This window comes from Hylobates moloch, unplaced genomic scaffold, assembly GCF_009828535.3.
Source record: "Hylobates moloch isolate HMO894 unplaced genomic scaffold, HMol_V3 SCAFFOLD_19, whole genome shotgun sequence".
In the NCBI taxonomy this organism is placed as follows: Eukaryota; Metazoa; Chordata; class Mammalia; order Primates; family Hylobatidae; genus Hylobates; species Hylobates moloch.
The window spans coordinates 38,744,560-38,769,310 of record NW_026652294.1 but is presented as its reverse complement, the minus strand read 5'-3'; the positions used below and the strand labels follow the sequence as shown (position 1 = coordinate 38,769,310).

Genomic DNA, 24,751 nt, shown 5'->3' with positions numbered 1-24,751 from the left:
AATGTCATATATCTGGTATGTGGCAGAACCAAGATCCAAGTCCGGAAAGGCTCACTCTGGAACCCTCAACCCAAGCTGCCACCCCCCTCCCCTGCACTGTCTCCTGTCCCCACTCCCCATCGCCCTGATCCCGATCTGTCCTTCCACGATTTCCTTTGCACACTCTTGCCATTCCTCCCACTCTTGGCTGCCTGATCTGCCTTCCCTGCCCACGCCTGGCATCAGCCTGTGGTTCCCTCACTTATTGTAGTCTTCATGCCAAGAGGTGTTCTTGACATCCAGGATGCCCCCGCGAACGGCTCGCAGCATGTGCAGATTTTTATGAAAGATGTCCTCAATCTCCAGCAAGTTCCGTGTTATCTGTGGCCCCTGGGCACCAAAGAAGCAAGGAAGGGGACCCTGCTTGCCATCTTCCCAGCGGGCGAAGTGATACTGACAGTCACATACCTAAAAAAGAAGACAGCGTGAGGGTTCCTGCTTTCCTTCCAAACTCCAAAGTCCTAAGCTATTTGGTTTAGCTTCAAACGTCTAAAAACGTCACTGCGAGTGATGGCAAGTGAAAAAAAAAAAGAAGAAGAAAAGAAAATATCTAAAAATCAGGAAGGGCCAACCAGCTGCAGGGGGCTGCTGGGATGAACTTTGGCCACAGAATGAAATATGAAATAGTAGGGCAGCGATAAGAGGCAAATGCCAGAAAAAGTGGTGTGGTGGCAGGACACACAATTGTGCAGGAAAAGCCAATGTGGTAAGTGCAATTTTTTTTTTTTTTTTGAGACAGAGTCTTGCTGTGTTGCCCAGGCTGGAGTGCAGTGGCGCGATCTCGGCTCACTGCAACTTCTGCCTCCTGGGTTCAAGAGATTCTCATGCCTCAGCCTCCCAAGCAGCTGAGATTACAGGTATGCACCACCACGCCCGGCTAATTTTTGTATTTTTAGTAGAGACGGGGTTTCACCATGTTGGCCAGGCTGGTCTTAAACTCCTGATCGCAGGTGATCTGCCCGCCTCAGCTTCCCAAAGTGCTGGGATTACAGGTGTGGGCCACCGCGCCCGGCCATAAGTTCAATATTTAGCCTCTGCCCCGTTTGCCCTGGTTCCTGGGGTGGGAGGTGGGGAGGGATTCTGGAGGGTCTACTGTTAGCTTTTGGTTCTTCAGTCTTCCCACCTCAATAAGGTCCTTGCAGCGCTGCACAAAGGCATCAACCTGAGCAAAGATGCTGGTCTGGTCTAGGACCCAGCCCCGACTGGAGAACCTGTGTCAGGAGAAAGGCTGACTGAATTGGAAGGCAAGAGCATCAGTCTGGCTATGCAAAGCTAGACCAGGAGCCCTGCATTCAGGGAAAGCCCTAGAAAATCAGATCCCGAGAAACAACTCTCCTGAATCCCAAAGGACAAGACCCAAGGTGAGAAGAACCAGACAGGAGACAGAGCATCTAAGTTCTAGGAGCAGATTCATACATAATGGAATTTTAGACGATGGGGTCAAGATAGGAGGAAAAGATCAGGTAGGGTTCCTGGGATCAAGGAGGAGAGATTATTAAAATAAGAAGCCAGGCAGGGCGCGGTGGCTCACACCTGTAATCCCAGCACTTTGGGAGGCCGAGATGGGTGGATCACAAGGTCAGGAGATCGAGACCATCCTGGCTAACATGGTAAAATCCCGTCTCTACTAAAAATACAAAAAATTAGCCTGGCATGGTGGCGGGCGCCTGTAGTCCCAGCTACTGGGGAGGCTGAGGCAGGAGAATGGCGTGAACCCAGGAGGCAGAGCTTTCAGTGAGTGAGATCATGCCACTGCACTCCAGCCTGGGTGACAGAGCAAGACTCTGTCTCAAAAAAAAATTAAAATTAAAATTAAAAAAAAAAAAAGGAGAAGCCAGGGCAATGAGTTACAGTGTCTGTATCCAGAGAGAAAACTTGGCCAGATGTAGAAACTCCTGGGTCTAGGAAAATACAACCAAGAGGCTAAATAAAGTGTACAAGAAAGAAGTCAGAATCTACCCTCTTACAGGGATGACAAGGGAGTTGAGATATGGGATGTTAGGGGAGGTGTATCGTACTGGGTGTGCATCTGCACAGCCTGTAGGTAGTGATCTTTCCAAGCATGACAACAGAGAATGCAGCCTTGCAGGTCCTCCTTGCTGGAAGAGACATATCCCTCAAAGATCCGGTCCAGGGAGATGGCATGGCAGCATAAGCGGATGATCTCATTGCTCATCTGCGGAAGGAGTCCCCACAGCCTCTGTCCCCGCCTCCTTGACACCCAACTCCTTCTCTGCATCCCCCACCCGTACCTTGTGTCTCAGCCCCCTACTCCTTGATTTGATTCCTGAAACTCATCCCACCCCTGGTTCTCCACCCCTGGCCAGGCCAACACCTCTGGGTTCCATGCCCACTCCTTGTCCTAGGTGGCCCCTTACTCTGCCTCAGCCCAGCTCTGCAGCTGCCCTGCCCAGCAAGGTCTCAGCTCAGTGTCCCTTCTCCCACTCTTTGGCTCTGTCACCCCCAGTGAATGCACCAGGCCCTGCTCCTCAAGAGCGGGTGTTCCTTCCTAAATCCCCCTCTCCCCCACTGCAATCTCCATCTTGAGGAATGAGAAGAAGAGCTTTTCCTTCCGCACAGCTCAGCTTGGGGGTCTGTTCTTCCTGCTGCTTCCCCGTGTTCCACCAACTCCTCTTCTGAAGTCCCTCTTCCTGCCTAAGCCACCTCCACCTAGAAACAGAAAGTCTAGCCCAGGCTCCAACGCTGAGCAACCCTAAAGCAGACGATGCCGGTAGAAGCCTTCTGAGCTCAGTCTCTGAGCAGAAGGGCCATCTTCACTACCTTTTCAACCACAGATCCTCTGCCAAATGCATTCCCCCTGCTTCAGAAAACCCAGCCACCCTCATAAACCCCTCCATCCCGCTCTCGGCATATGCACACCTTTCGGAAGAGCGAGGTCAGTCTCTCCCGAGTGTTGTAGTGGGGAGAGTTGACCCAGATGATGCGGATGAGACTGATCAGCTTAGGGAGCTTGCTAGAGATGTCCTTGGGCTTCATGAAAGCCAACTCCTGGTAAGGTTCCTTCAGGATTGACAAAAAGGTCAGGTTTGACTGTGCTTGACGAGAGCCATCCTGGCAGTAAAGAGAGACAAGAAGTAGATTTATGCACTGGAAAGCACTGATTCAACACAAGTGCTTTTTTTTTTTTTTTTTTTTTTTAAGAGGGAGTTTTACTCTTGTCACCCGGGCTGGAGTGCAATGGCACGATCTCAGCTCACTGCAACCTCGGCCTCCCGGGTTCAAGCAATTCTCCTGCCAAGTAGCTGGGATTACAGGTGCCCACCACAACGCCCAGCTAATTTTTGTATTTTTAGTAGAGATGGGGTTTCACCATGTTGGCCAGGCTGGTCTCGAACTCCTGACTTCGGGTAATCCACCTGCCTCAGCCTCCCAAATTGCTGGGATTACAGGCGTGAGCCACCACGCCCGGCCCACAAATGCTTTTTAACCACCTTCAACCCCATTCTGACTTGCCTCTGAGAGGAATCCCTCCCATCAGCCCTACACAGTAGCGATCATTTCAGGTCTCTGTGAGCCTTCGGACCAGAGTTAGCACATGTCAACTTTTCTGTCTTTCCTCATGTGTGTGCCCTAGCTCCCCCACCAGACCGAGAATTCCCTCGAGTCTAGATTTTTCTAGATTTTGTGTCTGTTTTCTCCAGTTGAATTCAGGACTCTGCACTAAGTGGACACTCTGTTGCTGTTGATCAACTGGCCGCACATCACACTCATTCATCCCCATAGTTGTCACTCAGTTCCCTTTCACTGCCCTGTTCTCAGCCAGGGCTTTAGGCTCCTCCAGTTAGTTCTGGCTCAATTCCCTTAATACCCAGCTGAAATTTTCACCTAGGAAGACAGGTCTTCTATCTGTATTCTACAAGCCACTCTTACTTCCTGTGTGACCCAGCACTAACATAATCAGCTTGTCACATCATATCAAATTTTTTTTTAATGTTTATTGGACAGGTGTGGTGGCTCACACCTATAATCTCAACACTTTCGGAGGCTGAGGATCACCAGGAGTTTGAGATCAGCCTGGACAACATAATGAGATCCTGTCTACAAAAAAATTTAAAAATTAGGCCAGGCGAGGTGGCTGATGCCTGTAATCCCAGCACTGAGGCCGAGGTGGGTGGATCATCTGAGGTCAGGAGTTCGAGACCAGACTGGCCAACATGATGAAACCCTGTCTTTACTAAAAATACAAAAATTAGCCGGGCATGGTGGTGGACTACTCGGGAGGCTGAGGCGGGAGAATCGCTTGAACCCGGGAGGCAGAGGTTGCAGTGAGCCAAGATCGCGCTACTGCACTCCAGCCTGGTTGACAGAGCAAGACTCTGTCTCAAAATAATAATAATTAAAAAAAATTAACAATTGAGCTGGGTGAGGTAGCTCACGCCTGTAATCCCAACACTTTGGGAGGCTGAAGTGGGTGGATCACTTGAGCTCAGGAGTTTGAGACCAGCCTGGGCAACATAGCAAAATCCTGTCTCTACAAAAAATACAACAGTTAGCCGGGCATGCTGGTGCACACCTGTAGTCCCAGCTACTCAGGAGGCTGATGTGGGAGGATCCCTTGAGCCCAGGAGGTAGAGGTTGCAGTGAGCCGAGATCGCGCCACTGCACTCCAGCCTCCAGCACCCTGTCTCAAAAGGAAAAAAAAAAGAAAAGAAAAGAAAAAGAGCTGGGTGCAGTGGCTCACACCTATAATCCCAGCACTTTGGGAGGCCGAGGTGGGTGGATCACCGAGGTCAGGAATTTGAGACCAGCCTGACTAACATGGTGAAACCCCGTCTCTACTAAAAACACAAAAATTAGCCATGCTTAGTGGCAGGCACCTGTAATTTCAGCTACTCAGGGGGCTGAGGCAGGAGAATCACTTGAACCTGGGAGGCAGAGGTTGCAGTGAGCTGAGATCACACCACTGCACTCCAGCCTGGGCGGCAGAGCCAGACTCTGTCTCAAAAATAATAATAATAAAGAAAAGAAAAAGAAAAAAAGTGTTTATCCCTTTTCCTTGGATTTTCCTTGGAAGGCAGATTCAAACAAAGAAAAAAGGTATTTATCTTGTAATTCCTGGACTGAACCACATGAGCTCATCTTAGGCTCCCACGCTGTCTAGTAATCCTGTTTTGGGTAATCTTATTTTCCCAGCTGGGTGGCAGGGGTTGTGCTCACAGAAGGTACTTGATGTATATTTATTGGTTAACTCGATGTGTCTCTCCTTAGGGACCCTCTATTCTACTATGTTATACTCTCCTGCAAGTACAAGGCCGAACCCTGGGTGAGTCAGTCTGTGCTATCGAAGACTGCCTTGGCTCCCTCTCCTTACTTAGCTCCCTGTATCATCCCAACCATTGCCCACTTCTTGCTGAGCCTGAATCCTTTGATTCGCTCACAAACCTGGATCTGCTGTGCCAGTTTCATAAAGGGCGCCAAGTAGGACGACTTGGCAAGGTGCAGGATGGATTCAACGTGCTTCACTCCCTTCTTCACCAGCTGCTTACTGATGCCAGACAGGTCCATGCATCGGTTGCGCCAGAACTCAATCTCCTCCAGAGGACCTAAATTTTCTCCTGTCTCCACAGTCTCCTGGGCACTGAGCATCTCCTTTATCTGCCGGGTCCAGTGGATCATGGAGGCTGCAGGGGAGAGTACAAAATCTCCTTCAGCCTGTAATCCCAGCACTTCGGGAGGCCGAGGCGGGCGGATCACGAGGTCAGGAGATCAAGACCATGCTGGCTAACACGGTGAAACCCCGTCTCTACTAAAAAAAAATACAAAAAATTAGCCGGGCGTCGTGGCAAGTGCCTGTAGTCCCAGCTACTTGGGAGGCTGAGGCAGGAGAATGGCGTGAACCCCGGAGGCGCAGCTTGCAGTGAGCCGAGATCGCACCACTGCACTCCAGCCTGGGCGACAGAGCAAGACTCCGTCTCAAAAAAAAAAAAAAAAAAAAAATCCTTCATTTCTTCACACTGCTTCCCAATGGCATCTTCCCTCCCCGCAACCCTGACAGAGACCTCCTAACCCAACTCCATTGTCAGCATCCAGGCCTCCCCTTTCCCTCTCCCCTGTGATCGCCGGGTAATGCTGGCAGTACCAGCCACTCACTCTCTAGCCGCTGCACCAGCTCTTTGTCCTTTACGGCCACCTCAGGCTTCATGTTCATGGCCTCTGCAGGGATGTAGAGGACCGTGTGCCCCTCCAGTTTATAGCGAGTGTCTAAGGAAAGGAAAGTTTGTGAAAGTGGACAGAGGGGATGAGTTCTTGCTGGCCCCAAAGGAATCACGGTTGATGATCGTTAGGGGACCAGGAAGCATATGCATTTCAGGAGAGCAGGTGGGAGAAATGATGACTCATGCTTTTTTGATATCAGGAAATGACCAAAGACAAGAGGGAAACCTCATGGAGTTATAACAAGAAATTGCCATAAAATAAGGTCAAAGATCTGTATCTCGCCTTCAACACTCTCTACCACGAGACATGCGAGTCCCCCCAGTGCCCCCACAGCACCTATATTTCCCCTTCCCCCACATGTGCTCTTAGAAATTTCCAAGTCTAAGTTGAAGCAGGTCTGGCCAACCAGTTCTACAACAGAAAAGTGTGTCTGGATTAGAAAGCGGATCTTGGCAGGGCGTGGTGGCTCACACCTGTAATCCCAGCACTTTGGGAGGCCAAGGCAGGTGGATCATGAGGTCAGCAGTTCCAGACCAGTCTGGCCAACATGGTGAAACCCCATCTCTACTAAAGATACAAAACATTAGGCAGGCATGGTGGCATGTGCCTGTAATCCCAGCTACTCGAGAGGCTGAGGCAGGAGAATCGCTTGAACCCAGGAGGCAGAGGTTGCAGTGAGCCTAGATCATGCGATTGCACTCCAGCCTGGGCAACAGGGCGAGACTCCGTCTCAAAAAAAAAAAAAAAAAAAAAAGAAAAGGAAGAAAGAAGAAGAAGAGGAAGAAGAAGAAGAAGAAGAGAAGAAAAGAAGAAGAAGAAGAAGGTGAATCTTGTACCTTATTCTACCAATTCGATAAGCATGCTGAATACTTCCTCCATGCAGGTGCTCTGACGAAGGACCCACCACTTCACTAGTTGTAGAGTTGGGGGACACTAAGGAGAAACTAGTCACTCCGGTCTTCCCACTTACCTGTCAGGCAGGCCAAGAACTTGTGCAGATGAGAAGCAAAATGATTTCTAATGCTCTCAGGCCAGCCTGTGTTTGCAAAGATCTGAGGGGCAAAGACTCCACTGAGCAGCCGAAGCAGGGCCGGGATATAGGGGCCCCGCACTGTCCCAAACTGCACGGTTGCTTCAAAGTTCTCCCAGGTGATGGGGACCGGTGCTTGGCGAATGAAGTAGACAAGCTGGTTCTGGGTCTGCATGGAAGACAGCAGATCAGAGTTCAGTCTCCAGGCCCAGCCATGACACCCAGTCACGAAAGCCCGGCTGAGTTCTTTCTCATGTCCCTCAGGGTATCCTGATCCTTCTCTAAATGGAAGTGCCATGAAGTGCTTCCTGTTCTTTTCACGGATATAAGATTCCATATCCAGAGATGTGGGGAGGAAATGCAGAGAGTATGCCTTGAGAGTAGGGACTGTACATTTTGTCCAACTAGGCTCCAGAACCTAGTACACTGCCTGGCATAGAGTAGATGCTCAATAATATTTGTTGGATGGATGAATGGATCAATAGAAAGAAAAGATGGAATGGAGGAAGCACTTCAGCCAATGGAAAAAGCAGAAAGGAGAAGGACTGGAAGGAAGAGACAATTATCTAGGGTTCTCCATTTTGGTTGCATATATTTCTCCCAAAATTTAACATATATGCTTCAATTTTGCTTATGGTGAGTTTTTGTGGTTTACATACAAAAGCATATATCTTTCGTGTAATTAAATATAAAACTCCTTAAAGTTCTGACTGCTACATATTTAGAAAGGCCATTTCCACCCTAATATCAGACTCACCTGTTTCATTTGGTTTTTTTAGTGCTTTTTTGACTAGTCTTGGCAATTTTTTTTTTTTTTTTTTTTTTTTGGAGATGGAGTCTTGCTTTGTCATTCAGACTGGAGTGCAATGGCACTATCTCAGCTCACTGCAATCTCCGCCCCCCGGGTTCAAGCGATTCTCCTGCCTCAGCCTCCCGAGTATCTGGGATTACAGGCCCGCACCACCATACCTGGCTAATTTTTATATTTTTAGTAGAGACAGGGTTTCACCAGGTTGGCCAGGCTGGTCTCAAACTCCTGACCTCAGATGATCCACCTGCCTCGGCCTCCCAAAGCACTGGGATTACAGGCACGAGCCACCACGCCCTGCTGACAATTCATTTAATTTTAAAAACAAAGTAAAGCACAAGGAAGAAATTAATAATCATCTGTCTTCTTACCACCCAGAAATAAAATAAATATTGACATTTTGTGTCTTTTTTTTTTGAGACGAAGTTTCGCTCGTTGCCCAGGCTGGAATGCAATGGCACGATCTCAGCTCACCGCAACCTCCGCCTCCCGGGTTCAAGCGATTCTCCTGCCTCAGCCTCCCAAGTAGCTGGGATTACAGGCATGTGCCACCACACCCAGCTAATTTTTGTATTTTTAGTAGAGACAGGGTTTCTCCATGTTGGTCAGGCTGGTCTCAAACTCCTGACCTTAGGTGATCTGCCTGCCTTGGCCTCCCAAAGTGCTAAGATTAAGGGCGTGAGCCACCGTGCCCAGCCATGTCCACATTTTTAAAAGCTTAACAACTACTATTTTTGTGAAGATGACATATGTTAAATATAAATAATTGAAACAATGCAGAAAAGTACAAAGATAAAAGTTAAAATGTCATCTAAAATTCCACCACCTAAAAATTAATATTGTTAATATTAGAGACAACATTATTCTACATATTTTTCTATAGCTATATACATATATAAAATTTAATTAAAATCATTATTTTTAAATAGGAGCAAGCTGTTTTTAATTAAAACTATTAAATTTAATTTTACTTGAATTTAAGCAAATAAAAAGAAATAGAAGTAGCTATAAAGGAATTCTTGAGCTTCAAATAAATGCTTCTTCATCCAGAAGAGAGGTTTCTTCCCAAAGGATCCCTTTCTATGGTGGTAAGAAAAAAAGATTATGAAAAATATTATGAGTTTTCTCACTAACTTTCAATTTCGAGTTCTATTAGCTCACTGCTTTGAAAGACCCAATCCAGAATCTAATCCAAGATCACACATGGTCATGTCTCTTAGTATCCTTTAATTTTAAACCACTCTCCAACCTTTTTCTTTCATGGCATTCATTTTCTTTTTATTTTTAATTTTTATTTTTAATTTAATTTATTTTATTTATTTATTTATTTGAGACGGAGTCTCACTCTGTCGCCCAGGCTGGGGTGCAATGGCACGATCTCAGCTCACTGCAACCTCTGCCTCCCTGGTTCAAGCGATTCTCCTGCCTCAGCCTCCTAAGTAGCTGGGATTACAGGTGCATGCTGCCACGCCCAGCTAATTTTTTTGTATTTCAGTAGAGATAGGGTTTCACCATGTTGCCCAGGCTGATCTCAAACTCCTGAGCTCAGGCAATCCACCCGCCTTGGCCTCCCAAAGTGCTAGGATTACAGGCATGAGCCACCGTGCCCAGCCCATAATTTTTAGATTTTTAATTTTTTTTTTTTTTTTGAGACAGTCTCTCTCTCTGTCACCCAGGCTGGAGTGCAGTGGCACAACCTTGGCTTGCTGCAACCTCCATCTCCCAGGTTCAAGCGATTCTCATGTCATGGCATTGATATATCTAATAGTCCAGGCCAGTTTTCTTTTCCCAATATGTCTCTTAATTTGGATTTATCGGATTGTCTCCTTATTGTCAGATTCAAGTTAAATATTCTTAGCAGGATTACCACATAGGGGATATTCCTAAGGAATTAATTTTTCCTACAATTGAGTAGCTTAGCCAAGATGTGTAACACATTTTGTGGAATACAGTGTGTCCTTTTTGATTTCCAGATTCGGTTCCTTCTGCATTTCAGGGAAATGATTTGTATTTTCTCTTTACATTTCTATTGTTCCATTGGTTGGCTCTGTATACAAGATCATCTATGTTAGTCTTTCGTATCTGTTAGCTTCTCTAATTGTGTTAATGGCCTTGGCTTTTTCTTCTGCACACACTGTGATTACCTCAAGCCTCTCCTCTGTCAGTGATAGCATTTTCTGGGTTAGCTATTCAGTTCCTTGCTATTTCCAATCTACTGGTTTTATAACACGCCGCTTTATTCATTATCTAAAATCTGCAATCTCCCTTTTATCTCATTCTCATATTTTATCATTTCAGCGCTCAGCTTTTTTTTTTAATTGAATCCCTGGTCTTATTAAGTTGCAGTAGAACATGGTACTGTTGTGAGGAATCTCCTCCTGTTCACAGTTATGTTTTCCTCTTTTGCATGCTTTGTTCCTCTTTTTTCTTTGATGTAATGCGCTTGCAGTTACCATGCAATTTCTTTTCATTTTGCTCGTGCTTGGGCAGCAAGCATGTGAACTCATTCTTTTTGCTCTAATGTACTGTGGGTGATTTGACCTCCCACCGTGAGAGACCAGTTTATTTTTGCCCCTGGAAGCTAAAGTGAAAGGGTTGGGTGTTTTATCTTTTATTCACTTTTCTTTGGCCTAAGAGAATTGCCTCAGGGAAATGGACAGGTGGTTAGTGCTAATTTAAGGCAGTGAAAAATCTTTGTTAAAACACCTCGGCTCAAGCCGGGTGTGGTGGCTCACACCTGTAATCCCAGCACTTTCAGAGGCCGAGGCAGGTGGATCACCTGAGGTCGGGAGTTTGAGACCAGCCTGACCAACATGGAGAAACCCCATCTCTACTAAAAATACAAAATTTGCCTGGTGTGGTGGTACATGCCTGTAATCCCATATACTCGGGATGCTGAGGCAGGAGAATCGCTTGAACCCGGAAGGCGGAGGTTGCAGTGAGCTGAGATTGCACCATTGCACTCCAGCCTGGGTAACAAGAGCAAAACTCCGTCTCAAAACAAACAAACAAACAAACAAACAAACAAACCTAGGCTCCTCCTCTCTCTCTCTCTTTTTTTTTTTTTTTTTTTTTTTTTTTGAGTTGGAGGTTTTGCTATGTTGCCCAGGATTGATTCAAACTCCTGGGCTCAAGTAATCCTTTGGCTTCAGCCTCCACAGTGCACAGGCCTGTCTTTCTCTTTACTAAAATTTTATTACACCCTCTCAAGTTCACTCCATGTAACCGGGGGAGCACCATTCTTTGACTCGGTGCATATGTTTTTCATTGGTCTCCCATTTTAAAAGTGTATTAGATTAAATTTGTTTACTCTCAGGGTTTTTTTGTGGTTTTTTGGTTGGTTTGGTTTTTTCTATTTTTTGGTAGTTTTACTTTTTGCTCATTTTATCAGGTATTCAAGGGTAATAATTTTTAAAGGAAGTTTCACCTGGCCCTTTTTTTTTCTTTTCTTTTCTTTTTTTTTTTTGAGACAGGTTCTCACTCTGTCACCCAGGCTGGAGTGCAGTGAAGTGATCACACCTCACTGCAACCTCCACCTCCCAGGTTCAAGTGATCCTCCCACCTCAGCCTCCCAAGTAGCTGGGACTATAGGCATGCACCATCATGCCTGGCTAATTTTTGTATTTTTTGTAGAGATGGGGTTGTACTATGTTACCCAGGCTGGTCTCGAACTCCTAGGCTCAAGCGATCAGCCTACCTCAGCCTCCTGAAGTGCTATGATTACAGGTGTGAGCCAAATATGATAGTTTTTTTATATAAAATGATCTTTATGATATTAAGATTCCTACTCCAAAACAAGTTGTGGCTCATTTCTTCGAATCATTTTTCATGGCCTGCAACAAAGTTCTTTTCTTTCATATAAATCATACTTTTATATTAAAATGTATATTCAAATATATTTTGCAAATTTTGGTTCCTTTTGCGAATGAAATCTTTTTTCATTGTTTTGTGGCTGATTACTGCCAGTGCACAGGGCAAAAGGTTTTCTGCCCATGTTCAATGCAGAATGCTTCACAAATTGCATCATTGTTTCACAGGGCCATGCCAATCATCCTCATCCTTTCCACTTTTGTATATGTGCTGCCAATAAGAGCAAAGCAACGGCCTTTTAACTTTTCCAACATTTTATTTCCAAAATTTTCAAAGATATATACAGAAAAGTTCAAAGAATTTTACAATGATAACCTGTACGACCACCGCCCAGATTCTACCAGCAACATTTTACTATCCGTCTGTCTTTTAACTGTCTCCCTACCCTAGGTCTACCCTTGTCTAATGTATTCTCCACATTGTTGAAATAGTTATCTATCTAAACTATAAAAGACTTCAATGGCACTCTCTGGGATAGCGGCCAAATTCTCAAGTATAACATACAAGGCCCTTCACAAGCTGACCCCAAGCCCCTTTCAGTATCACTTCCCACTACTTCTCTTTTCTTTGTACATAGAGTGGTCTTCACTGAATAGCTCTTACCTAGTCTTGATGGAATCCTACTTACCCTTCATCCCAGCTCAAATAGCACCTCCACCATCAAGCCTTCCCAGAATTCCACTGGCTCCATTAGTTTTTCCCATAACACTCCTGTAAAGCTTTGCCCATGATCACAAACTATAGTAAATATTTGCTTAATTTGCTTATATGTCTGTCTTCCCCACTAGACCAGGACAGCATTCTTTTTTTTTTTTTTTTTTTTTTTGAGACAGAGTCTTTCTCTGTCACCAGGCTGGAGTGCAGAGTGGCATGATCTCAGCTCACTGAAACCTCCGCCTCCTGGGTTCAAGCGATTCTTCTGCCTCAGCCTCCTGAGTAGCTGGGATTACAGGTGCCCGCCACCATGTCTGGCTAATTTTTGTATTTTTAGTAGAGACAGGGTTTCACCATGTTGGCCAGGATGGTCTCGATCTCCTGACCTCATGATCTGCCCACCCGCCTCTGCCTCCCAAAGTGCTGGGATTACAGGTGTGAGCCACTGTGCCCGGCCCATGACAGCATTCTTGCATCATCCTTCTTCCTATCTTTGCCACCAAGTAGGGTGCCTGACACAGTGGGGCTCAATAGGCCGTGGGCACAGGAGATGACAAGACTTAAGGATGATGAAGGAACTGAGAGCCCTCAGCTCTCTGTAGGACCACCTTTGATCTGGGAATGTAGGGTACGCACCTGTACAGGCATGCCCAGCTCTAGCTTCAGCCCAAAACAAGAGTCAATGAAGATGGTGAGGATGGATTCTGTAGGGTCCTGGGCAAAGTGTTCCAGAATAGCATCGTGCTCCTGTGTCCACACTGCATCTGCCAGTCCTGTCAGCGCAGCTCGGGAAAGGAAAAGGGGCTTCTATAGAAGGAGAGCAAACAGAGGGCCAAAGTAACTACAACTGCCAGGATGAGTCATTCCTCCCATCCACAATCACAAGTGAGGACATGGGAGATGAGAGAAGCCATACAGGTTCAGAATGGTTAGGAGAAATTGAACAATAGATTTCAAGCTTTGGAAGAAACAGAACAATAAGATTTCTTGCCTCTAAACGTAAAAAAAAAAAAAATCATAGAGGAAAACTGGAAAACTGGGATATCATCCACCCAATGCAAGAGATGATCTTTATGCCTGTAGTTTTTAAAAATGTCAGACCTCGATCTCAAAGGTAAAGGTGAATTAAGGGAATGTGTAGGATATTAGCCTCAATCAAGCAATTAGGAGCAGGGAGACCATAAGCTGGAAAAGGGAGAGGGTACAGGAGCAATTTCTTCACGATGGAGTCCAAAAGAAGTGTAAAATACTGGGTAAAAGTCAATTGGTGCAACAGTAAGGAAAAAGTGAGGAGGGGAAAAAGACATGAAAACACCAAAAAGGGCCAGGCGCGGTGGCTCACGTCTATAATCCCAGCACTTTGGGAGGCCGAGGCAGGTGGATCACCTGAGGTCGGGAGTTCAAGACCAGCCTGACCAACATGGAGAAACCTCATCTCTACTAAAAATACAAAATTAGCTGGGCGTGGTGGTGCATGCCTGTAATCCCAGCTACTTGGGAAGCTGAGGCAGGAGAATCACTTGAACACAGGAGTCAGAGATTGCAGTGAGCTGAGATCACACCCCTGCACTCCAGCCTGGGTGACAGAGTGAGAATCTGTCTCAAAATAAATAAATAAATAAAATTAGCTGGGCACGGTGGCTCATGCCTGTAATCCTAGCACTTTGGGAGGCCAAGGCGGGTGGATCACCTGAGGTCAGGCATTCAAGACCAACCTGGCCAACATGGTGAAACCCCATCTCTACCAAAAATACAAAAATCAGCCAGGCATGGTGGTGGGTGCCTGTAATCCTAGCTACTTGGAGGCTGAGGTAGGAGAATTGCTTGAACCCAGGAGGCAGAGGTTGCAGTGAGCCGAGATTGCACCACTGCACTCCAGCCTGGGCGACAGAACAAGACTCCGTCTCGAAAATAAACAAACAAATAAATAAAGGAAATCAGAAGATATGAAGATACAGATCAGTGAACTTGGGAAGTCTTTTCATCTTTCCTCCTGGAAGAAGGAATCTCTCTTACTTAAAGTTTCCAGGTCAAGAAAAATTAATAGTGATCTAAAATCTTTCCTATAATACATATAGACAGGATGAACCAATAAGAAAAACACTAAAACCTCAATAAACAAATAGACAAAAGGACCTGCATAGATATATCATTTTTTTAAATGCAAATATAAAAAAAAAAAAAAAAAACTGGCCGGGCGTGGTGGCTCACGCCTGTAATCCCAACATTTCAGGAGGCCAAGGAGGGGGGCGAATCACAAGGTCAGGAGTTCAAGACCAGCCTGGCCAACATGGTGAAACCCCGCCTCTACTAAAAAAAATACAAAAATCAGCGGGCATGGTGGCATGCACCTGTAATCCCAGCTACTCAGGAGGCTGAGGCAGGAGAATTGCTTGAACCCGGGAGGCAGAGGTTGCAGTGAGCTGAGATCATGCCACTGCACTCCAACCTGGGTAACAGAGCAAGACTCTGTCTCAAAAATAAAAAATATATATATATATTCACTTGAAGTCAAATACAAATAAAATAACAAAGAAGGCCAGGCACAGTGGCTCACACCTATAATCCCAGCACTTTGGGAGGCCAAGGTAGGCGGATCACCAGTGGTCAGGAGTTCAAGACCAGCCTGGCCAACATGATGAAACCCCGTCTCTACTAAAAATACAAAAATTACCCCAGCATGGTGGCGTGTGCCTGTAATCCCAGCTACTCGGGAGGCTGAGGCAGGAGAATCACTTGAACCCTGGGGGCAGAGGTTGCAGTGAGCCGAGATCATGCCACTGCACTCCAGCCTGGGCAACAGAGCAAGACTTTGCCTCAAAAAAAAAGAAAAAAACTCATTTATTGCCCATCATTACAAAAAAAAAAATCCTTGCTAAACAAATAACACCCAGGCTTGGAAATGGTGTACTGGCGTATTGCTAGCATAAGGGCAAAAAGTATAATGCATTTGGAACGTGTGAGGTATTAAAAGTGATAGAAATGTTCTTTATCCTTTGATTCAGTAACTCCACATACAGGAATCTATTTTAAGGAAATATTAAGTATTTCAAGAGTGTTAGTTTTACTTATAATATTCACGAAAGTATTCTGAGAGCAAAAAATTAGAAATGGCAAAATGTCCAAGAGTAATGGTTTGACTATGGTACCTGCATGTAACGTAGAATGCTATATGGCCGTGAAAAGTGGTGTTTGCAAAAAGTGGTGGCCCTGTGGCTCACGCCTATAATCCCAGCTCTTTCGGAGGCTGAAGCAGGAGACTGCTTGAGTCTGGGAGTTCAAGACTAACCTTGGCAACACAGTGAGACTATAATCTTCACCAAAAAAAAAATTTTTTTTTTTTTTGAGACGGAGTCTCGCTCAGTCGCCCAGGCTGGAGTGCAGTGGCGCGATCTTGGCTTACTGCAAACTCCACCTCCCAGGTTCACGCCATTCTCCTGCCTCAGCCTCCCAAATAGCTAGGACTAAAAGTGCCCGCCACCATGCCCGGCAATTTTTTTTGTATTTTTAGTAGAGACGGGGTTTCACCATGTCAGCCAGGATGGTCTCGATCTCCTGACCTCGTGACCCACCCGCCTCGGCCTCCCAAAGTGCTGGGATTACAGGTGTGAGCCACTGCACCTGGCCAAAATTTTTTTTTTAATTAGCTGGGCATGGTGGCACATGCTTGTAGTCCTAGCTACTCAGGAGGCTGAGGCAAGAAAACCACTTAAGCCTAGGAGTTCAAGGTTACAGTAAGCTATGATTGTTTCACTGCACTCCAGATTGGACAACAGAGAGAAACCCGGTCTCTTAAAAAAAAAAAAGTTTACAAAGAATATATAACGTGAAGAATAATAGCTGGGCATGGTGGCTCACACCTGTAATCTCAGCACTCTGGGAGGCCAAGGTGAATGGATCAGTTGAGGCCAGGAGTTCAAGACCAGCCTGGCCAACATGGCAAAACCTTGTCTCTACTAAAAATACAAAAATTAGCCAGGTTCCTGGGCACAGTAGCTCACGTTCTTAATCCCAGCACTTTGGGAGGCCGGGGCAAGAGGATCGCTTGAGCCCAGGAGTTCAAGACCAGCCTGGGCAATATAGCAAGAACCTCTCTCAAAAAAAAAAAAAAAAAAAAAATAGTCAGGTGTGGTGGCAGGAACCTGTAGTCCCAGCTACTCAGGAGGCCGAGACATGAGAATCACTTGAGCCTGGGAGACGGAGATTGCAGTGAGCCCAGATCGTGCCACTGCACTCCAGCCTGGGCAACAGGCCAAGACTCTGTCTCAAAAAATAATAATAATACAAATAAAATGTTTTATGAAAAGGTTTAATACAAAATCATAACATATGGGCTAGGCACGGTGGCTGACACCTGTAATCCTAGCATTTTGGGAGGCCGAGGCAGGTGGATCACCTAAAGTCAGGAGTTCGACGCCAGCCTGGCCAATATGACGAAACCCCGCCTCTACTAAAAATACAAAAATTAGCCGGGTGTGGTGGTGCATGCCTGTAATCCCAGCTACTTGGGAGGCTAAGGAGGGAGAATCACTTAAACCCCAGAGGTGGAGACTGCAGCAAGCCAAGATCATGCCACTGCACTCCAGCCTGCTCGATGGGAGTGAGACTCCATCTCAGAAAAAAAAAAAAAAAAATAAAAAAATAAAAAAAAATTTTTTTTTTTTTTGTTTGTTTGTTTGTTTGTTTTGAGACAGAGTTTTGCTCTTATCGCCCAGACTAGAGTACAGTGGCACAATCTCGGCTCACTGCAACCTCTGCCCTTGGGTTCAAGCAATTCTCCTGTCTCAGCCTCCTGAGTAGCTGGGATTACAGGCGCCCATCACCACACCCTGCTAATTTTTGTATTTTTAGTAAAGATGGGGTTTCACTATGTTGGCCAGGCTGGTCTCGAATCCTGACCTCAGGTGATCCACCCACCTCGGCATCCTAAAGTGCTGGGATTATAGGCTTAAGCCACCACGCCTGGCCAGACATATCAAATATTAATATTATATGTGTTTGGGCAGTAACACCATGAGTTTTATTTTCTCTGTTTTACTTTTCTGTCTCTTGCCATTTTTCTTTCAATAGTTATTACTTTTCTCTCCCTTTTTGAAAAATGTCAAGGTCTCCACTCTATTCTTCTCACCCAGGTAACTATGGTCATGACTAGGCTTTGATGCAACTTGGAAATAAAGAAGCAGAGGTCATTTAGTGCCATTTCTCAAAGCGATTGAAGCAGCTTCTGTAAATTCTTCAGCCAAAGGAAAGAACTGAAGGAAAGGTGGAAAGAGAATGTCTTAGAAATTAGTATCCAATTAGGACAATATCTTCCCAGCTCGTTCAACTTGTTCAGGTGTTCACCCACATGATGAATAAGCTCATCACAGTTTGACCCAAGGTGGGGAGACAAGAGAGACCTGTGCCTTACTTAAAGCCCTCCTCTCTCCTGGCGAAGGCACAGATGACTTTGTCTTTTACTCAGTGAACTGGATTTGTGGTGAGTAGCCTAACAGCAGAGAGGAAGTAGAAGAAGTGGCAGACAAGAGAGAATTCCTCATGCGCCATCCACAACTGATCCTTTGATTCACCAGTTTTGGGGGAGGAATATTTGCCACAGGGAAGACCCAAGCCTACCACATCTGCCTCGGGCTCCACTGATCCTTCACTCTGTGCTTGAGGTCCCTCCAACCGTGGCTCTGGGAAGAATAAAGATACAAAAAGGAAGGCATTTCTTGGAAAGTTAAACACAGTCAGCTGGGCGTGGTGGCTCACGCCTGTAGTCCTAGCACTTTGGGAGTACTAGGCGGGAAGATCACCTGAGGTCAGGAGTTTGAGACCAGCCTGGCCAATATAGTGAAACCCTGCCTGTACTAAAAGTACAAAATTAGCCAGGTGTGGTGGCGGGTGCCTGTAATTCCAGCTACTCGGGAGGCTGAGGCAGGAGAATCACCTGAACCCAGGAGGCAGAGGTTGCAGTGAGCCATAATCGTGCCACTGCCCTCCAGCATGAGTGACAGAGTGAGACCGTCTCAAAAAAAAAAAGCCAGGCGCAGTGGCTCACGCCTGTAATCCCAGCACTTTGGGAGGCCGAGGCGGGCGGATCACGAGGTCAGGAGATCAAGACCATCCTGGCTAACACAGTGAAACCCCGTCTCTACTAAAAAATACAAAAAATTAGCCAGGCATGGTGATGGGAGCCTGTAGTCCCAGCTACTCTGGAGGCTGAGGCAGGAGAATGGCATGAACCCGGGAGGCGGAGCTTGCAATGAGCAGAGATTGCGCCACTGCGCTCTAGCCTGGGCGACAGAGCGAGACTCTGTCTCAAAAAAAAAAAAAAAAAAAGAAAGAAAGAAAGCTAAACGCAGTCACCCAATGACCCAGCAATTCCACTTCTAGGTAGAGACCGGTGAGACTTGAAAGGAAGGACTCAAAGAGACATTTGCATTACAGCGTTCGCAGCAGCATTATTCACAATAGGCAAAAGGTGGCAACAGCCCAGTGTCCTCTAACAGAGGAATGGATAAACAAAAAGTGATGTAAACATGCAGTGGGCTATTATTCAGCCATCAGAAGGCACGGCGGTGTGGTTCATGCTACAACATGGATGAGTCTTGAAAACACAGTGCCAAGTGAAAGAAGCCAGTCATGAGAGACCACTCGATGAAATGTCCAGCATAGGCAAATCCATAAAGACAGAAAATAGATGAGCGGTTCCTGGGATCTGGGGGGAAGGGGGAACCAGGAGTGACTGCTAAAAGACGAGGCTCTGATGCAACTTAGAAGTAAAGATATAGGAGTCACCTGGTGCCAATTTCTCAAGGTGCTTAAAGTGGGTTTCTTTTTTTTTTTTTTTTTTTTTTGAGACGGAGTCTCGCTCTGTTGCCCAGGCTGGAGTGCAGTGGCGCAATCTCGGCTCACTGCAAGCTCCGCCTCCCGGGTTCACACCATTCTCCTGCCTCAGCCTCTCCGAGTAGCTGGGACTACAGGCACCTGCCACCATGCCCGGCTAATTTTTTTTTTGTATTTTTAGTAGAGACGGGGTTTCACTGTGGTCTCGATCTCCTGGCCTCGTGATCCACCCGCCTCGGCCTCCCAAAGTGCTGGGATTACAAGCGTGAGCCACCGCACCCGGCCAAAGGGGCTTTCTTTTGGCGGGATAAAAATGTTCTAAAATTAGATAGTGGGAACGTAGCACAGCTTTGTGAATATACCAAAAACCACTGAATTGTAGACTTTAAAAAGGTAAATTTTATAGTCAGTGAATTCTCTCTCAATTTAATGTAGAAAGCTGACTGGGGGCCGGGCACGATGGCTCACACCTGTAATCCCAGCACTTTGGGAGGCCGAGGCTGGTGGATCGCCTGAAGTCAGGCGTTTGAGACCAGCCTGGCCAAGATAGTGAAACCCCATCTCTACAAAAATACAAAAAATTAGCCGGGCGTGGTGGCGGGTGCCTGTAATTCCAGCTACTTGGGAGGCTGAGGCAGGAGTACTGCTTGAACCCAGGTGGCAGAGATTGCAGTGAGCTGAGATCACGCCATTGCACTCCAGCCTGGGTGACAGGGCGAGATTCTGTCTCCAAAAAATAAAAAAAAAACAAACACTGACTGGGGTAGGGGTGAGGGAATGAAGGTGGTTAGTACTGAGGTTATTCCAGGCACGCAGCTTCTGGCCCTCCATCTTCCCCCACTCCTCTTCCCACATAGAGAAGTTGAGGCTCATAGGAATCAGCTCTTCTCCAAAGCACTGGCCTACTGGGCACTCAGTTCTGCCACGCCCACTCTGACTCCCATAAAACCCAGCGGCTCTGTTTCTCTGCCTCCTGATCTACTGGTCACACAGGAGATTGGGGTAAAACTGGTGGCTTTCCCATCCCCCAGGGGCTGAAAGCAAGAAGGAACAAATGAGATATAACCAAAAGACCATGAGGAACAGGACACTCCCTCTGGCTTCCAGAAAGGAAAACTAAGAGGGGAATGAGGCACAGAGGCTGAGTCAGGAAGGCATGAAAAGATGGAGCAGGCGATTCCGGAGCTTAGCGGTAGGTGAGATGATCCAACTCCCTTGGGAAAACTGCTGGCATTCAGGTTCCAGGCAAGAACTAGGCCAGGGGAGACTGGGCGCGGTGGCTTATGCCTGTAATCCCAGCACTTTGGGAGGTGGAGGCAGGTGGATCACTCGAGGACAGGAGTTCGAGACCAGCCTGGGCAACATGGTGAAACCCCATCTCTACTAAAAATACAAAAATTCGCCGGGTGTGGTGGCGCACGCCTGTAATCCCAGCTACTCAGGAGGCTGAGGCAGGAGAATCGCTTGAACACAGGCGTCAGAGATTGCAGTGAACTGAGATCACACCATTGCACTCTAGCCTGGGCAACTGAGCGAGACTCTGTCTCAAAAAAATAAAAAAAATAAAAAAGCTGGGCATGGTGATGTATGCCTGTAATCCCAGCTACTCGGGAGGCTGAGGCATAAGAATCACTTGAGCCCGGGAGGCAGAGGTTGCAGTGAGCTGAGATTATGCCACCGCACTCCAGACTGGATGACAGAGTGAGACTTTGTCTCAAAAAGAAAAAGAAAAGAAAAAAAAAAGAAGCTAGAGCTGGGAGAGGCAGAAATCCTTGCTGTTCGAAGGCCAACACGTTCATTTTAAAGCTCCTTCCCTTCCCTCCCCAGAGGATTCTCCAAACCGAACTTCACTGCCTTCCCTCCCATCTTCCCCTAGTCCTTCTAGCGCCCAGCAGTCCCATTTTAACTGCTTTCACCTGAGCACTTCAGAACTCAGAAGGATACATTCTGCACATTTCTAAGATCCTGGAACCTAAGGCAGGTTCTATAGCCCAGGGACTTTTCTCCCATGCCCACGTTTAATCTCTCAACCTTTAATTTTAGAATGGGGATTCTATTTCTTTTCATCTTGACAAGCTACTATCAGTGTAAAGGAGCTCCAGGTAAAGAAGGAGGGTCTACACTTAGCTCATAGTCCTGTCTACACTGACCAGTGCTCTCGGGGAGAACCCAGCAATAGCAACAACTACCAAAAACCTTCCGACCTTACTGGCTCCGGCTCACCCACAGGAAAGGAACCCCTCAGGTCAAAGCCACAAGAGGCAGCCTCGTTAAACTCTTTCCTCCCTAGATCTAGACTTCTTTCCTGTCGTCCTGAACCTGAACCTCCGCAGTCTACCAAGTCCCTGCCAAAATGAGGGCGGAGATACAAGAGCCTTAAACAGATGGTAGAAAGCATCAGCCGGGCTTCAGATTCAAAGGGTGGCAAAACAGGCTGAGTCTCCATGGTGATGGGCTTAATGGGAGAAACACATTATTTGTTTTGCCACCCAGGATGAAAATGGGAAAAAGGAAGAGATCAAACCCTCTTCAGTGGGCTAGGAGCAACCAGGAACACTTGAAATAAGGAGGAAGAGGCTAGAGAAAGGACTGGCTGGTGAACTCCTGGTATATTGTGGGAAATTTTAAGACAGAAAGAACAAGGACGAGGCTGGCCAGGAGGAAGACACACAAAAAAAGGACCCAGTGGCAGGGCTGCTGAACCTCCATGGCTGGGGGTGTCACTTAGCCGGTTTCCTGCCCAGAAGCAACAGTGCCTGCTCCCCAGCCCTAAAATGCCTCCAAGCCCCCCTGACTTTCCCCCCTGCCTCCATTGCTAAGCAGCCCCTACCCCAGCAAGTACCCACCAGGCTCCTCCTTGGGGAGCTCAGCCTGCGGCTCTGGCTCACTGACAGCCAGGGCGTTCCCCTGCTCCCGTGTGGCCACGGCAGCCTGAGGGGCCCCTGCCGACCTGCTTGCCCGGGAGCTTCCTCGGCCACTCAATCGCTGCTGCTTCTCAGCTTTGCTGGACATCGTGCAGGCAAAACCTACAGGTACACAGGAGTGGAGAGTCCACAAGCAGATACCACCACCCCCGAACCAGCCCCCTGATACAAGTGGTCCCTTTTGAATTCATAAATTGACTGAAACTCAATATGATCATCTTTTCTGGTGGTACCCACACCCTGCTCCACTAATCACAAGGGCTCTATACTCCACAGAGGCCTGGGAGGCCTTGCTGTTTTTCCCTAGGATATCCTACTGTCTTCGGGGCACTGGGTTAAAAATCAAAATCAGTCCCTCAAGGCACTAGGAATAAATGGGAGTTAAAGATGATGACCAGGCTGGGTGTGGTGGCTCACGCCTCTAATCCCAGCATTTTGGGAGGCCGAGGCGGGTGGATCACCTGAGGTCAGGAGTTCGAGACCAGCCTGGCCAACATGGCAAAACCCCGTCTCTACTAAAAATACAAAAAATAAGCCAGGTTGGCCGGGCGCGGTGGCTCACCCTTGTAATCCCAGCACTTTGGGAGGCCGAGGCGGGCGGATCACAAGGTCAGGGGATCGAGACCACGGTGAAACCCCGTCTCTACTAAAAATACAAAAAAAAAAAAAATTAGCCGGGCGTGGTGGCAGGCGCTTGTAGTCCCAGCTACTCGGAGAGGCTGAGGCAGGAGAATGGCGTGAACTCGGGAGGCGGAGCTTGCAGTGAGCCGAGATCGCGCCACTGCACTCCAGCCTGGGTGACACAGCGAGACTCCGTCTCAAAAAAAAAAAAAAATAAGCCAGGTGTGGTGGTGCGTGCCTGTAATTCCAGCTACTCGGGAGGCTGAGGCAGGAGAATCGCTTGAACCCGAGAGGCGGAGGCTGCAGTGAGCCAAGATCACGCTACTATACTCCAGCCTGGCTGACAGAGTGAGACTCCATCTCAAAAAAAAAAAAAAAAGATGGCCAAACAGACACCTCATCTCTGCCCTGGGGTATGAGAACATAAGATAATCAGGAAAAGATCTATTAAGCTGAAGTATGGTTGCCCAAACCTCATCCACTCCACTCTCCAGGACCATGAGTGAGTGAGAGAGGATCAAGGAAGGGGTGCACATCCCCCACCCTTTGTCACTGTTCAATCATTCAAGCAAACCAAGATGATTTTCCTATGTACCTCTTTTCCTCCCAAGTTAAATGGAAAAATGCTCCTCCCAATCCCACTAAAATCTGCAACATCTGTAAATAGAGAAAAACAGTATTTGCCACCTGGCTCTATCACTTTGAAGTCCTGAGGGGCAGGAATACTGTTTTGTGTGTACTGAGGTCTCTTAGCATAGTTGGCTGAGGAACTCTGTGCTAATTGTTAAAATCAGTCAGGATCATTTATTTGACTCAAAATGCCCTGAGAACAGATTGGAAGCAAGAAGGACAAAAGTCCTCCAATCATAAATTTCAATTTGTGTAATGAGGAAAAAGCAATTGGGGCACGAGGAAGGCCGCAGTGGTGCCTCTCTCAGAAAGGTAGGATGGCAGGAAGCGGGGATCTCGGGCAGATGCTCAGAATCCCAAGGGCAAAGTTTGAGGCGCTGGGCACTCTCTTTTCATTCAGCTGCAGCCTAACGCCACCTGTGGCTCTCCTTCCTCATCCCCACAGGCTGCCACAGGCATTGATCTCAGGTTATGAATTTCAAACTTGAAGGATTGGTACTTTGCTCCAAGGAAAAACGTTCTGTTGGGCCAACAAATCAATAAAACCAACTACAGCAAGGAGGCTTCCTCCATCAGTCTCCAGAGAAGCATCAAGCTGCGCTTTCCTGCCTCAAACTGGAGCCTGAGGCGCATGCACCGTGGGGTTCACCACGCGATCCCACACCGCAGGCCCCAGGAGGAACTGCTCTGCTAACCCGGGGCTCACTCTATTACTAGGAAATACCGCAGGGGCCAGGCTTTCTCCTTAAACTGGTTACCAGCAGGCAAATTTCCCCCTCAAAATCGCTTTTCCCCCCAACTGTCACAACTGCCCCTTCTCCTCCCCCTCCCCCACACAAATATTCCTTGCTCCCTCTCCCTCCGCAACTGCGTCTTCTCCCCCACAACTGTCCCTTCCTACCCCGACACTACTGCCCCTTCTCCCCAGCACTCCTTCCCTCCTTCCCTCTGCCCCCGACACACACCTTGCCACGCTGACCCTCTCCTCCCTAGACCGACCGATGGGCCACTCTAAGAAGTTGCCCCGCGCAGCCCTCTCGGGCCGGCGTCTGCACGCGTCCCCATGGCAACCCCGGGCAGGGAGGGGCGAGTGGCCGGTGCGCGGCCCCGCAGAGCCCGCCTCCTCCGCGCAGGCGCCCTGGATCCCTGCTTCGCGGCCCCACCCCG

At 47.4% G+C, this 24,751-nt stretch overlaps 1 protein-coding gene across 6 annotated transcripts in view; it reads right to left on the bottom strand.

Moving 5' to 3' along the window:
* DNAH2 (dynein axonemal heavy chain 2) overlaps positions 1-24,632 on the bottom strand; it is a 118,910-nt gene extending 94,278 nt beyond the window's left edge. For all 6 annotated transcript variants that reach the window (XR_009211092.1, XR_009211094.1, XR_009211093.1 and 3 more), the window contains exons 1-11: positions 24,550-24,632; positions 22,256-22,435; positions 18,195-18,256; positions 13,215-13,385; positions 7,187-7,415; positions 6,151-6,261; positions 5,443-5,681; positions 2,920-3,111; positions 2,058-2,215; positions 1,163-1,250; positions 242-447 (exon numbers count right to left, since the gene is read on the bottom strand). Coding sequence is in view for 3 of the 6 variants with exons in the window: in XM_058431469.1 (XP_058287452.1) it covers positions 242-447; positions 1,163-1,250; positions 2,058-2,215; positions 2,920-3,111; positions 5,443-5,681; positions 6,151-6,261; positions 7,187-7,415; positions 13,215-13,385; positions 18,195-18,256; positions 22,256-22,421 (1,622 nt within the window). In the remaining 3 variants the exon portion in view is untranslated. The remainder of the gene's footprint in view (positions 1-241; positions 448-1,162; positions 1,251-2,057; positions 2,216-2,919; positions 3,112-5,442; positions 5,682-6,150; positions 6,262-7,186; positions 7,416-13,214; positions 13,386-18,194; positions 18,257-22,255; positions 22,436-24,549) is intronic.
* Positions 24,633-24,751: the final 119 nt, after the last annotated feature.